Here is a 15,320-nt window from a genome sequence, read left to right on the forward strand (position 1 = left end):
GCCAATACAAGATCCCTATTGGTGTCTGATTCCAGAGGCTTGGAGGTAGCTGGAATTCCAAATACGTCAAACATACCTAGCATGGTTTTACCACAAAAACTTGTGGACGTCCTGCGTTCATCCAGGAAATTCCCCAATCAATCTCTAGTCTGTAGTGTCACGCTACCTCAAATAGTTTGACAGCATCCAGACAACTTTTTTGGCCTTTTTCTCATCCATTGTTGTTTGCTCACCGCTGGCAGGCAAATCAATAAGACTCGCAACGTCTCAGCAAGATCAACAGAGCGATTCTTTTCGGTCAGGAGGAGCGCTCAAACCTGCTGGCCTTTTTTATTTAAACTTCAGCTCACCTCAAAGCTGACTAGCATGTCAAATGTTCTCTCTCCGGTATTACGAGCACGTTGTCATCATTTGGGAAAGAACTGGAGGAACACTAATAGAGACATTTGCCTGCCTTCTGCTGTGCATTGATGAACATTAATTCATGGAGGATTTCCTAAATGAACCTTCACATTGATAAGCATAACAAACACTGCTGGATGTCTTTGGTGAAAAAGAAACTGCAGTAGCAGACTCAGCATGTTCACATTTAGTAGCTAACGTAAGTGCACTAAGCCTGTAGATTTTTCACACAAAGATGTGAGGGACTGGAGCTTAATATTTGCTCTGAGGACATTAGTTTGAAGATTTTTCTTCTTTGAGCTTTGCCCCTAACTTGCCTGATCGTTGCAGATGCTCCAAAAATTCTGGGCTCGGTGACAACGTACACGTGGGAGGGGAACCCGGCCAACATCAGCTGTGTGGTGGAAGCCCACCCGGGGGCTTCCGTGACTTGGTTCCGTGATGGCCTTCAACTGCCCACCACCAACACCACCAACATGAAGATCTTCAACACACCGAGCGTCAGCTACCTGGAGGTATAGCACCAGTCTTAATCAGAACAGATATTTTTGTTGTACTTTAGCAGATACTCAGTCTTTTTTTTGTTGTTTTTTCAGGTTTCTCCTGAATCTCAGAGTGACTTTGGAAGCTACAATTGCACAGCAAACAATGTGATGGGTACCGAGTACAAGGAGTTCCTCCTCATCCAAGCAGGTTTGGGCTTTTCTTTAATACCGCAGAAAACATTTTTCAAATCAATTTACTGCTTAAATGTAGTTAGAGTGATATTTTTCAAAATATTCGGGTTTTTGCTGTCAGTATATCACATACAATGTATCTAAATTTAGGATCTGATGATTTTGGCAAATTTGTCTGAACCAGGGGTAACCAAACTTTTTACACCAAGGGCCATATACTGAAAAATGAAAGGATGTGTTGTGTACTGTAGGTATGCAGATTTGGCAACACTGGAACTTATCACGTAACACGAATACAATGCTCAAGAGAAATATAGTTATTTTAATATCAATACATCGCTCAGCCATCTTTTGACTTTCTTGACATTTTTTTTCGTATTAACGAATGTTTTTAGAATGTGAAAAACATACGTACATGTGAAAAATGGCCCGCATGCGGCACTATGGACACCCCGGGTCTTAATCTTCTACTAAATAAAAGTCTGATGGTTTTCCCTGTGCTGTTATTGTTTTGGACAAATACCCCACATTGTGGTGCGGTTGTTAAAATTCAAAATTTGGCCCCTATAAATCAAGTCGGACTGACTTCGAATTCCTCACAAATATTAGTGTACACTATGAAACAACTCACTGAAATTTTAGGGTGTTTTGTTCAATCACTATGAAATTTGGTACATAAGTTTAGGGGACTAACAAGCACATGTGACATGATGTTACTGTTGGACTTGAAAAACCCACTGGGATGCTCGCTGTAATGGATTGGACGTGGCAGCACTCCACGTTGAGCAATGTTCCTCTAGCAGCCACCGGGGAGGCCGTGCAGGACCTTGACCAAACACGATGAAGTCGGTATTAAGTTAAGTGTGGTGGCAACACCGGGGAACACAATGCTTCTCTCTATGGGCAGCCTGCACACCAAAAGCAGCTAAAGCGATAAAAGACGCATTCACAGTGCATTTTCCATGCTGACATGCCTGAGACACTTGGACATGGAGCATGAGTCCAAAGTGAGCAGTCCTCTTGACTTCAAGGCAGCTCAGATACAGTACATCAAGTACTTGATAGGAAGTCCTGATTACAAAAGTATACAATGTATACACCAACAAGGAGACACATTAAAGTGACATAAGCTGAAATAACTGGTTTTTGAAAGACAAAAGCTACCTGGTTAATAAGTGTTCTTGAATAAGACAAGATGATATGACCTCTAGACTCATCCCGGTGTGTAGAAGCACACCAACACCCATTTTTTTTATTCACAAAATAGACTGAAAATTCTGTGCGTATTAAGTTTGTCAGTGTCTGACGCAGCAGCTACACTCTCCAAGCTAAACACAATTTTGTCGTAATTAAACAGCACTGCTGTCTAAAATGGCCCATTTGTTGATGCACACAGGTATCACATAGTTGCACATTACTTACAGACATGTAGTCTCCAAGGCAGTGTATTGGGAGGTATCATTCGATTTGGGTTCGTAACTGCAAATTATTCCACTTTAACTTGTTAACATATATTATAAGGAAGTCTATATAAAGCATTATCTCTTGAAAGATATTGAATAAAATGGCTACAGAAATGTGACGTTGTCACCAAACATTAGTTTGAGTTCTTTTTGAGGCCTCCACCATCAAAGTTCCCTCATGTGTCGCAGAGGTGCCGTCCTCGCCGGAGATCCAGCAGGTGGAGCCTTTCTCTAGCTCGGCCGTGGTGGAATTTGACGAGCCTGACTCCTTCGGTGGAGTGCCCCTCATCAAGTACCGCCTGGTGTGGCGCAAGCAGTGGCACCAGGACTGGACTACTATGGAGTACAGTGCCACGGAGGGTGAGTTGCGCATCTTAACCCGACCACCAGGGGGCAGTTGGTTTTGGTCGATTTCTTGGCTACAACGAAAGGGTGGAGACCTTTAAGAGTCTGTTGTCGAACTGTTGGACTTACCAATAGGCAATTTGGAGTCGCCAATTAACCTCGCATGTTGAGAACATGCAAACTCCGCACAGAGGTGGCCGAGGGTGGAATCAAACTCGGGTATCCTAGCTGTGTGGCCTGCGTGCTACCCTCTCTGCTTCAAAAAATGACTTCATTTTTCTTCAATTTAGGCGTCAGTAATGTTATGTTACAGTATGTTTGATGAGACAATAGCCACCACAGGAAGTACTTGGTGCTAATATGACTCTCCCATTGCTAACATGAGGCAATATTTTCTTTTATTATGTCTACTATATTAATATATATTATCTAATAATGGTAAAACTTGTGCTTAGAAGGTCGTAAACAGCTCTAACTATGAAAATATCCCATTCATAAATAAGTAATAAGGAATGCTGCTTTAGGGAAATTCACTTAACTTGGTCAGGTCTGGACCCAATTAACCATGATAAATGAGGGAGGAATCTGTGTGTGGAATCTCTATGTTCTCCCCGTGCATGCGTGGGTTTTCTCTGGGTACTCCGGTTTCCTCCCACATTCCAAAAACATGCTAGGTTAATTGGCCACTCCAAATTGTCCATAGGTATGAATGTGAGTGTGAATGGTTGTTTGTCTATATGTGCCCTGTGATTGGCTGGCCACCAGTCCAGGGTGTACCCCGCCTCTCGCCCAAAGACAGCTGGGATAGGCTCCAGCACCCCCACGACCCTTGTGAAGAAAAGCGGTAGAAAATGAATGAATGAATGAAATGAGGGATGACTGTACTGCAAAAGATCATTTATTTTCCATTAATTAGTCTTTTTTTAAGTAGTATTTTTGATTGTCATGTTTTCACATTGTGCATTTATCAGTGAATAATGCATCACTGAAAATTGTGGCATATGCAAGGAATGGGGGAACAATTTGGTTGTTAAAAATGTTAGCGTAAGAATATAATATTTTATTTATTATAAATCAGGCACATTTTTTTGTATTATTGTCATTTTAATTAAAATTTTAATTTGATATCATGTCAGTTTTTATGAGTAACGCACCAATCACTCTACTGTGCCATATTTCTACATTCTGTGGATATGCGGACAAAAATATATTATTCCAGTCTTTTTTTTCTTTCCCAAATCTTCTACTGGAGCGAAGTGAGGGCAGATAACACTTGAGCTATCACCAGGAGCTAATCCAAACATGACAGCGCTGCAGCTGACGTCTGGCCAACAACAGTGAGGCTGAGATGACAGTCGGCTCAGGGCCTCCAGATAATAGTCCCGTCCCCGCCGAGGCACGGTAGCTCTTACATATCTGGCTGCTTCCTGTCCTGTTTGTCGCATGGGGCGTATCTGTCAGCGGCTTGACAGGCTGGCTGCTGTCAGCTTGCGGGCCTGAGAGCCACCTGTCATGTAAAGCGATGCACTAAGCAAAAAAACAAAAGTACTCTGAGGACTCTGTGTTGTATTGTACTGTACTATGTCATGTACTTATGACATTCATTCATTCACCATTAAGAAGGTCTCCAAAGCCCTTTTTAATTGAATTAATGAACCCCCCATTGATGGTTTGCAGTCATTTCAGTGTGACAAAATGTAGATGACATCGTAATAATGATACTCAATCATCCTTAAGGTTCCTGGCTTTAGAGATGATGCAAGTATCATGTTCCTGCTCCTGCTGAATGTTTCTCAGAGGTACAAAGCAGGACTGCCATCACATGTTTGAAAGAAGTACTGCCGGACACCCAAAGCACCCTGACACGCGGTGGACACAACATTAGGTGCAACAATGTCCATCAAAAGTCAACATTGTTGTCTTTTTGAAGGATAAATAGTTTGGATTGTGAAGGTGTACCTAATGTGTGGCCTGTGTGCTCTACTGAAACACATTCAGAATTTACAATCCACTATCTTTTTTTTTTAAAGGCTGATTCGCCTCAAGGCCAAACTCTGTCAGCTCGTTTAATATTCCACACAGTGGCATGACGGCCTCTCTCGACTGGAACGCACAACTTGACTGGTGTTAAGTGTTTGTGTACCACTTGTTCATTTGAGCAAACATTCCTCCAGGGGAAACAAACGCTGCACATTGAAGCTTTTATTCAACATTGCGAGAGAAAAAAACACTAGATTGTTCTACTCATTTTACCGTTAAATACCAGCACCATCCATTAGTCAATCAAAGAAAAAAATGCATGTTTTTGAAGTACCGTTGCCTTAGTAAAAAGTTACAATAACGTTTGCAGGATGATCATTGTCCACTCATTTTCTTCCAGAATTTACACATAATTACGACACAATGTCGTCATAGTAATGTTGAGTTCAAATATTGTAATAATTCAACAATCCCTGTGGGATCCTTAGAAGGTTCTAAGTAGAGCTTCAACATGCAAAAAAAGAAACAAAGAAATGGAAGTGAGATGGGAAAAAAATGAGTAAACAATTTATTGCAAACATTAAAGTGACGTTGTCTGTTCATCAGCTGATCAAACGCAAAAAAGACCATACCACAAAAAAAATCCATCCATCCCCAAATGTTGAAGGATTCCCCCTGCAACATGTCTGTATAGCCAGCTACTGGGCTACTTGACACCCCTGCACAACCTGAAGCGCTATTGTTCCAGTGAAGGAAAAAGCACCACAGTGCTCAACTGTGCTGTGTGGAAAACATCTCAGGTGGGATCTCCTTGTCTTTCCATTAATGTTAGAAGCCATCAGGACCTTCAAGGTTACATTATTTCTAATCAGAGAATAAAACTTCCCACCAAAAATGTCCCACCATCCAATGTTTGGTGCTCTTAGTCAAATTAAAAAACAGGAATTTTTATGGCATTGAAGGAGACAAAGTTCTTAAAAACTTTCATCTGATGGTTATTGGACTGCACTCGGCACCAGTACCACAACTTTCATTTGGTCCGAGGATGGTCTCGTGTGTCCAGTAGGAATCCTCTGGCACAAGGCTGGTGACATGTTTTTGGGGTCTCCCACTTGACTGTTCCATCACCCTGAGGATCTTTCCAGTCATCCAACCTCAGCAACCATGGTGCACTGCGAGCGGCCTTGCTTATGCAGCTCATCAAACTGACTGCATTCAAAGAAAGAAAGCTCTTTTGCCTTTCCAGAAAACACACACCTTTCCACACCTTTGCAAAGGTCTTTAAAGGTCTTGAACCTTTGATAAGCTAATTAGCAGACTGTTTCACTAATGCTTGTTTGCAATAAATTGCTGACTCAATTAGTTTTATTGTTTACTCCTCCCATTTGTTCTTTTTGGATTAAAAAAAATGTGAATTATTGCAATTTTTCAATTGGTCTTGATATTTTGAACATTAGTGTATTGCAAGGAATTTCTGCAATATTCAACAGACTATTTGTACAAGTACGCACAGGTCCGTTATTACATTTCTCAGACTGAAACATATTTTGCCTGTACACTTAACGAGTGTCAATGAATGAATGAATTAGTCGGCAAATGTCAAACAACCAACAACTTTTTTTTCACTTTAGTCATCATTGTTTGAAATCGTGTGAAAATGTTTTGTTTTACATTTTGTTTGATTTTGGAAAAAAAATATTCACTGTATTTAAAATAAAATAACTTGTTCTCCAACAGACATGACCCGGATCACCATTGCGGGCTTGAAGCCAGAGACCACCTATGAGATAAAGATGTCCGCCATCAACGGCAAAGGCGAAGGGGAGAGCAGCCCGACCAGCACATTCAAGACCAAGCCAGTCCGTACGTACCCGTTGACGTTGAGTTACATTAATCCTGACATCATCCCTAACTTTTACATAAATGCGGGTGAAATTTGAAAATGCGGGTGATTGTAGTTGGTGACCTTCAGTAGGACTTATTCTTAAAACAAAATTCAGAGTATAAGGTAAATACACAGAATTAAGATATGTTCTATGTTGATCCACTGCCAAATTAGCCTAATAGCTAACTGCAGCCTTCACAAATGAACAAAAACATTCTAACTTTAGCTGATTTCTTTAGTTAAGATTTGATTTACTTTTATTTTTTTTGCGTTGCAGGCGACAACATACAAGTATTCTACGTTGTATCTGTAAAGTTCTTGCATTGGGTCTTGTAAACATATCGAGTTTTCCCAGGCCCCCGATGGACATTCTTGATAAACAAACCTTGTTGTCGTCTTGCATCCATCTGTTCTATTCATAATCAGCATTGGTAATTTGGCGAAAAAGGACGTACTTGCCTCATCGATGTCACAGCGTGAAGCCATTTTCATTTTTCTTCTCATTTCATTGTCTCTGTTTCTTCTTCTTTTTGTTGTTTGTATCTCACGCTGGTTTCCATCTGTTGTTATTCCATCGGACCTGTCAGGCTTTTCTTTCACACGTAAGTTTCCTATGTCTGTTTTAGTTTCCCCCCTTTTTTCCCTTGAAAGCAAGCTTCAATAGTGTCGAATGAGGAGAACACGGCATGTAATTCATTCGCCCCCAATGTCACACCACTATTTCTCCCGATGGCATTCCATTCCATTTCTCTAATGCGGCGGGTTCAGGTTTGTTAAGCAGCGTGATAGATTGATCTGAGAGACTTGTAGCCTCTGGCGTAGTACTTAGCGCACCCTTCCTTCATTCCCCGCTAAAAAAAAAATTCTGTAGTACAAATTAAGTCACGCTAGTGCACTGCAGCAATTTCAGCTCGTTAGTGTTTAGCGAGGTCTTCAAATGAGATATACACTACTGGGAACAGAGGTGTATTATCATAAGGAAGCGCTCATAATGTTAAAGGCCTGGCATTTGAATCTTCCCCAGAAGGATTACATATAAAGACCTTCTCCTTCTCGTTAACACCCGAATGCTGCTTTTATTTATTTCCCACCCTCTTGCGGTCCTCTTTTCTTTAAAAATAGACATATTCATTTTCTGTGATAAATTTATGGTTAAACTTAAAGTTAAAGTCGCTGTTTTGTTTCTTTTTGTATTTTTGAACCACCGTTCTTAGTAGTTGATGTCAAAATGAGGATTATGAGGATTGTTTTTTCTCATTCATGTGTTTGTATAATTATCAATACGATTTATTTGTATTTATTTTTTTGGTAATTGATTATATTTTAATGGAGGGGTGTCCAAACTTTTTCCAGTGAGAGCCATATAGTGAACAATGAAAGGATGCAAATATTTTATAAACATATGGTAAGAAGGAAATAGCACATATTTCAAGGAAAAAAAAACTTCATCTCAGCTTTGTCATACTGTGGAAAAAACTCAATCTTCTTTTTGCTCCTTTTTCACATTTTTTCCTTTTTCCAACTTTTATCTAAAAGACTTCATACATTTTTCTCTTATAATATTATGACTTTATTCTCATAATAACTTTATGACTTCATTCCGATAATATTTTAACTATATCTCCAGCCTAATTTTCCAAAAATGACAACCTTAAGTTTGTTTTTTTAAAGCAGCGGTTATTTAACTATACTATGATTTAAAATGGCATAATTAAATAATACATTTATGTGAGTATCATACTTAGAATTAGTATACTTATTTTAGTAAATATTTTTAATCCAACCCCTTAATCTAAATTGTCAAATGTGCCGTGACCTGCGAAAATGCTAATAGATGCTAAAAAAAAAGTGTTTTTCATCGCATTGTATGACTCCCCGCTGCCCCCCACCTCCCACCTCCCCCCAAAAAATCAGCCCATTCTTACCATTTTCCAGCTACATCAGAGGCTCCATCCCTTATGGTCCCCACCAGTATGCCACTTAGTGAGTATGTCTGGTTGTGCAGTGTGCTTGGCATCGCCACTAACTCGCTTGTAGTGTTGATTTTATAGTTGCTGTGATTACAGAATGAACTATGAGTATGACAATTTGACATTGAAGGTTTTGGAATGAATATAACACTATGGGTTTGTTCTAAACAGTCCTTTTTCAGACCAGCTTACCAAGTGTCAGATTCATAGTTACAAGTCCACATTTTCTCCTTTGATGTCTCGAGGGACCTGTCGTGGACCAGGTTGTTTGAGATTCTGGCTTGTTTTAGTGCTTTTAAACGCATCGCAAGCTTGCTGCCGTTATTGGAGGATATGATGAACTGCACAAAAGCCTTGGGAGCGATGATAGTTTTCTGCATAGAGTGGAAGCTTGTCATGACTTTGTTCCAGACGGTCTAATTAAATTGAAACATACTCTAACCCAGTGATTCACCAACTTTTTTTTGCAGCGCCCACATTTTGGAGATGAAATTTCTTTCATGCGCTGACAAGATGTGTGCGATAACCGGAAAATACTCAAACCGAGGCTAAATTTGGGTGGAAATGTTCCACTCTAAAGCTTACTAGTCAAGTGCGAAACTTAATGAAAGGTGGGGGTGGGGGTGGGGGGGGGGTTAATCTTTCTAATTGGGTTTGTTTGTCTCATTTAGTCGATAATTGTGCTACAAAATATCATCGATATTCAATATTATATTATAATGTTATTTTTTACAAAAAAAAATGTTCACGCATTTTAGTCATGAGAGGCATCATTCACATTTGCATCACTCGTGTACCGTGTACCTGTGGGACACATTAGCTCGACACAGAAGTTCCCCTTATGTGTGTATGTTTTTGCGATGTCGCCACAGTCTACTCTGTGGGTGTTCACCATTTGTACTGTTTTGTTTATATCTGCTGATCAAATACCTCAGCAATCGTTGAGTCAGTGTGTGCTGGCTAACTGCAACGAGGGTAGTAGCCTCCACAAAGAGAGTGAATGAGATGAGCGACCATTCTCTCCGTTCATTCCACTTATACAACCAATGCGCACAGACAGATACAGAGTGAACCCTCTTGTCATCCAGCCTGCGTGTCAGTTTTTATTCCCCTAATATTTTGACCTTATTCTCGTGACATAACTTTTTCCATCGCTACTATATTCCAAAATGTACACATTCATAATATTACAAATGAAAGAAAACACATTTCTATATCAACTTTACACAGCTAAAATTGTGTTATTTTTCTTCATATTACCACATTATTCTTTTAAAATTAAAACTTTTTGTCATCAGATTACAGATTATTATTGTTTTTTTTTTTACTTTTTTCCACAAATTGTCACTTTGGACCGACCTGGTCTGAACTCTTCTCCTACATAAAAGGCTGAAGGTGTTGCCTGTGCTATAATTGTTTCAGACAAATATCCGACCTGGTGGCGCTGTTGTGAAACCTCAAAATTTGGCCTCTTTGAATAAAGTTGGACTGACGGTCCAAATTTCTCACAAATTAATGAAGCAACTCACTGAAACTGAGTGTTTTGTTCAATCACCATGAAATTTGCATATTCAGGGACTAACAAGCATGGCTGTGTAAAATTTGAAACCGCCATGCGCACAGGCAACACTTAACAAGTAATTGTCAATAAGTCTACATGTCCGTGTAAATATGATACCTTATTTAGGTCCTATTCTGCTGCATATGTCTGCTTCAAACGCACTGTGACCACAGCACACCACACTACAAATGTCTTTTAATTAGAGAAAAAATAAGTAGCTCTTGGCCATTTTCATTTTGTAAAAGTAGCTCTCACAAGAGAAAACTTTAGTGCCCCCTAATATAGCCAGCAGTGCATTTAAACATTTACACTGCGTGTATGTGATCCATATTGGTATTGGTATCATCCCAGTTTTAATGCGTTGACCCAAAAGTAACCAACCAACCAAAGTAAAATAATAATCTGCAAAAATAAAAAACACACCCATGAGCCATTTGTGAGCGGCACGCCATACCTTGGCTTGCTAATGCCATCGTGACCCGGAAAATGAATTGTTTTTATGTGTGTGTGCGTATTTCTGCTCATTGTCTTAATAACTACTTAATTACCTATGACTTTTGCATCTAAAATTCAAACACTAATCTTGACATTACCAGCTGGACAGAGAGGTTCAAGCTGGAATCCCTGGATGGAAGGATTTGTTACTTGCAAGAGGCTATGCCTCGCCTCGCCATCTAATTCCAAATGGATGATGCTATCGACAGAAGTGACGATCCTGCAGGCAGTGTGTGATTGCAAGCATAATTAAAAGAGAGATGAGTGAGCTAGTGGGTGCTGATTGATAACAATGCTGCTGATGTATCGATATGGGTCAGTATTGATGTGTTTGGGTGGGAGTTGGACAATCCAAGAATGCCGCTTGAGGGGATTCTCTTAACTTTTTGCCACATTGAATATCGTAGACTGTTGTGCTAAAGTTTGTCTGTGATTGCAGGGGCGATACAAGAACAACCTTCAACATGATAACACACTTCCCCATTTTCCAGCGCTCCTTACATCTCCTATGACCGTGGGGCGGATTATACTGATGAGCAGCTCGATACCGAAATAAACATACTAGCGATAACAAGGCTCCCCATACTGTGGTATTAGTTTGTATGTTATAATATTGATATTCTCACACTTTTGATCAAGATGTGTGATGGAAAGAAGAAGTTAGAATGATTGTACTTTTCCCTACAGTCAAGTGAAAAAAAACTATGGTGTAACTCTTCTACTCCTGAACTGCTGCACACAAAAGGGCAAACATTTCTCAACACCTGCACCTCTTCGTGTGTTGTCGGTGCTATTATTTTCCTGACAAATACAACACATGGTGGTGCTGTTTTTTAATCCTAATAATTCAGATTGACTTGAAATTTCTCACACAGCTCTACCAAGCACCCACTGTAACTCTAGGGTGTTTTGCCGAATTATCCCGAAATTTGGAACACATCTTTATCGGACAGACAAACACGTGTATGTAAAGTTTGAGTAAGATTGAAAAACATCCAGCAAAATGGGGCGGGACTTAGCAACTAAGTCCTCATAAGACCCTAGATGTCAAAGATCTGATGATATATAGTAGTGTAGACAGGTCAATAGGTGCCAGTAATGTTACTGCAATTTAAGGTGAGACACACAAGCACCAGACGTGCTCGCTGGAAGAACAGGAATTTTTTACTCTAAATGCCCGACATTACTTTCTGTCCTCCACCCACACACATTTATAGCAACACACATAAACACATATTTATGTCTTATGTCTTCTTTCCTTTTATTATCTTGGTGGCATGGAGTACCACTGTAGCGTTGTATCACTGTAGCAGTATGATATATCAGGCTAAGTATTGTATGACAAGGGTTTTTTTATTTTAAAAAATGTTATGTCGCAGGCTTTGTTCTTGACTATAGACGGATCCCACTCCTCGTCCTCCTGGGAAAGTTGATTCCAGAGTGTGTTGGGTGTGACCATTAGTTGAACCTCAGCTTCAGAAGGTGCAACATGCTTTTCTGACTGGTCGCAGAACTCTGGACTAGCTCTACTTGAGGGTACTTCAGGGTACATGGGCGTTTGTCCAACTGGTCTGTCTACATGTGCTTTGTGAACTTGGAAAAGTCATTTGACTGTGTCCCTCGTGGTGTCCTATGGGGGGTGCTCCAGGAGCACGAGATTGATGGCATGCTACGACGTGCCATTGGGTCCTTGTGCAATGTGCAACCGGTGCAGGAGTCTGGTAGAGCTTATTCCCGGTGAACATTGGCCTCTGCCAAGGCTGCCTTTTGTCAACAATTCTGTTCAGAATTTTGATGGACAAAATTCCAGTATGGGGACTTTGGATCAAGCCTCTGCTATTTACAGATCATGTGGTCCTCATCAGATTGTGACCTTCAGCATTGATTGGGGCGGTTTGCGGCTGAGTGAGAAGCTTCTGCGATGAGACTCAGCACCTCCACCTCTTAGGGCTGAAATGGGTTTCCTCTGTAGGGTGGCTAACCTCACTCAGAGTGGAGCTGGTGCTCTTGCACATCAGAGGGACTCGGGCATCCAGTCCGGAAGAGATGTTCAGGGGATGTGCAGCTGGGAGGAGATCCCAGGGCAGACCTAGGACACGCTGGAGCAATTTTGTCCCACCGCTGGCCTTGGTGTTCTCCTGGTGGAACTGGAAGAGGTGGTCAGTGGCCAGGAGGTCAGGAAGAGGGATATTGGCAGTTCATTTTTTGTCACCAAAATATCGGCAATGCCAATGTCTGTTGGTATCGTTTTGGGAAGAGGGCTTATTGTATCGTATGGCACAATTTAACCTGATTGTGTCCCTCATCTAACATCTGTTATGTAAACACGTGTAATACTTCCAAATGTACATTCCGTATGTACGTATAAAATTAATCAGTATGTGTTGTTTTCCCCGGAACGCCTAATGCATTTTAATTGAGGTACTTACAGCAGTAAAAAGCCTATTTTGCTGTCATAAGACAGCTGTGGCAAAAAGCTGCAATCAACTTGACCACACCATGCAAACATGACGCTTTTGCAAGGTCACATTCCCTAAGCGTCTCATGTCAACAATCTGTTTTTTCTGTCTGTAATTCAGTAATGATTTTATGTCATTTGTGTTGTTTTTAGCCACCTACGGTATTGTGATGTATTTGTTTTTGTTGTTGTGTTCATTATGTGTGGGCTTTTTGGACATTTTCATAATTTCCAAACTGTTTTGTATGTTTTCCTTGGCCCTGACCCCGCCCACCACCCACCTGTATTTACCATCCCCTCAACCAATCATGTGGTTGTACGTCATGTGACTTTGACATGTGGCTCTTGCATGGCGCTGATGGTGTCGACATCGCTGGCCAACAGAAGGTAACTTTTGCTTATTACCACCCAAACGACTTTTAAGAGGACATTTGACAGATTCAACACAGTTTCAGTGTTTTTCCTCATCATTTGTAACGCAATTGCATCCATTATTCAATAAATATAACCCATTACCATTGCTACAATTCATACTAAATGGTTCCCCGTGTGGAATCGTGTTAAAGATTCATACCAACATGCATTCTGATAATAGTTCAGTCATTATCAAATAGGATTTTTGTCACAACTGAATGTCCTCTAAACTGTTTCAGTCAATATGAGATGCTCAGAAAGTGTGACCTTAACAAATAAGTTTAAAGTAAATACATACATAATAATGATGACAAATAGCTCTGTATATATATTTTATCATTATTATTGTTGTTATTATTATTATTATATATTCTGAAGATATATTTTAAAATGTTTTGTATTGGATTTTTTAATTATCAAGGGAAATGCATATGCTTTTGTTCATGGAAAAATACACCCAACATGCTTATTTGCATAAACACTTTTTTCTGGGGGGAGTTAATTGTAGTTGTCACCGTATGATTGGATGGCTAATGTCTTTACTGCTGCATGCAAGTGGACGATGTGCACCCCTCTCCTACTTTCCGTTGATTCTCTGAGAACATTCTGCATGTGTCTGCGTCATTGCCATCCCATCTTGTTGGATTCTTGTCCATCCCCGTGTATATCTACCATGTCGTAGCTGCAGTACATTGGTGGTTTTATTTGTGTGTCAGAAAAGGCTGTAAAAATCCTCCAAATGAATTCCACGCACAGTTCCTCCCGTATATTTTAGTCATGTCGCCTCGAGCACCCGAACTAAACCCAGCAGCCTGCATGGATCACCTTATTCTTTTCTTTCGCTAACAACCTCAGTTTGAGCCTCAGAGGGAAAACAACAAATGATCTAACCGCAATGTAGCTCCTGCCTGCCACCGTTTTTAACCACGACTTACTTCTTTTTTCTAACACTGTCTCCTTCACTTCTGGCTTCTGTCACACTAACCGGAATGCACCCAGATGGCTCTGTGTATTGCATTTCTCCAGACTCACTGGATTGTCTCTCTTCCGAGTTGTCACATTTTTACAGAATATTTCTCAGTAGACTCGACAGCAAACCTTCTGAATGGAAATGTTATTCATAGTATGTCCAATCCTTTATTTAAGTGTGTGCCGAGCACAAATCGCATGCAAATATCTGTGCTCTTTTGCCTAAAACAGCTTTATTAGACACATTTATATTAAAAGTGTATACAAATGCCACTTCTGTAGGACTCAGGGTCATTGGGTAGGATTCATTTCAATAAACATCTCTCTGAAACATCCGCTCTCATTTTGTTGTTTACAGGAGAACCGAGCGCCCCAAAACTGGAGGCCATGATCCAAAACCAGGGCAATTCTCTGAAGGTCAATTGGATCAAGCAGGACGATGGTGGCTCCCCGATTAAACACTACCTGGTCCGATACAAGGCTGTGAGTAAATAAGTCAATAAGGTAGAAAATGAAGGAATGAACATTGTATTGGAAAGGTTTTTATGGCCGTCATGAGACATGTTAGTTTGTTCACTTCTGATGTGTGTGTATGTATATATATATATGTGTGTATGTATATATATATATGTGTGTGTGTGTGTGTGTATATATATATATATATAAATATATATATATATATATATATATATATATGTATA

The 15,320-nt window shown here is 40.2% G+C and overlaps 1 protein-coding gene across 5 annotated transcripts in view; it reads left to right on the top strand.

Moving 5' to 3' along the window:
• Positions 1–15,320, top strand: part of LOC131132246 (neural cell adhesion molecule 1-like) — a 214,630-nt gene that overhangs the window by 174,278 nt on the left and 25,032 nt on the right. For all 5 annotated transcript variants that reach the window (XM_058077709.1, XM_058077707.1, XM_058077708.1 and 2 more), the window contains 5 exons: positions 733–917; positions 999–1,095; positions 2,732–2,902; positions 6,605–6,730; positions 14,978–15,102. In XM_058077709.1, coding sequence (XP_057933692.1) covers positions 733–917; positions 999–1,095; positions 2,732–2,902; positions 6,605–6,730; positions 14,978–15,102 — 704 coding nt within the window. The remainder of the gene's footprint in view (positions 1–732; positions 918–998; positions 1,096–2,731; positions 2,903–6,604; positions 6,731–14,977; positions 15,103–15,320) is intronic.

This window comes from Doryrhamphus excisus, chromosome 7 (genome assembly GCF_030265055.1).
Source record: "Doryrhamphus excisus isolate RoL2022-K1 chromosome 7, RoL_Dexc_1.0, whole genome shotgun sequence".
NCBI classification, from domain to species: Eukaryota; Metazoa; Chordata; class Actinopteri; order Syngnathiformes; family Syngnathidae; genus Doryrhamphus; species Doryrhamphus excisus.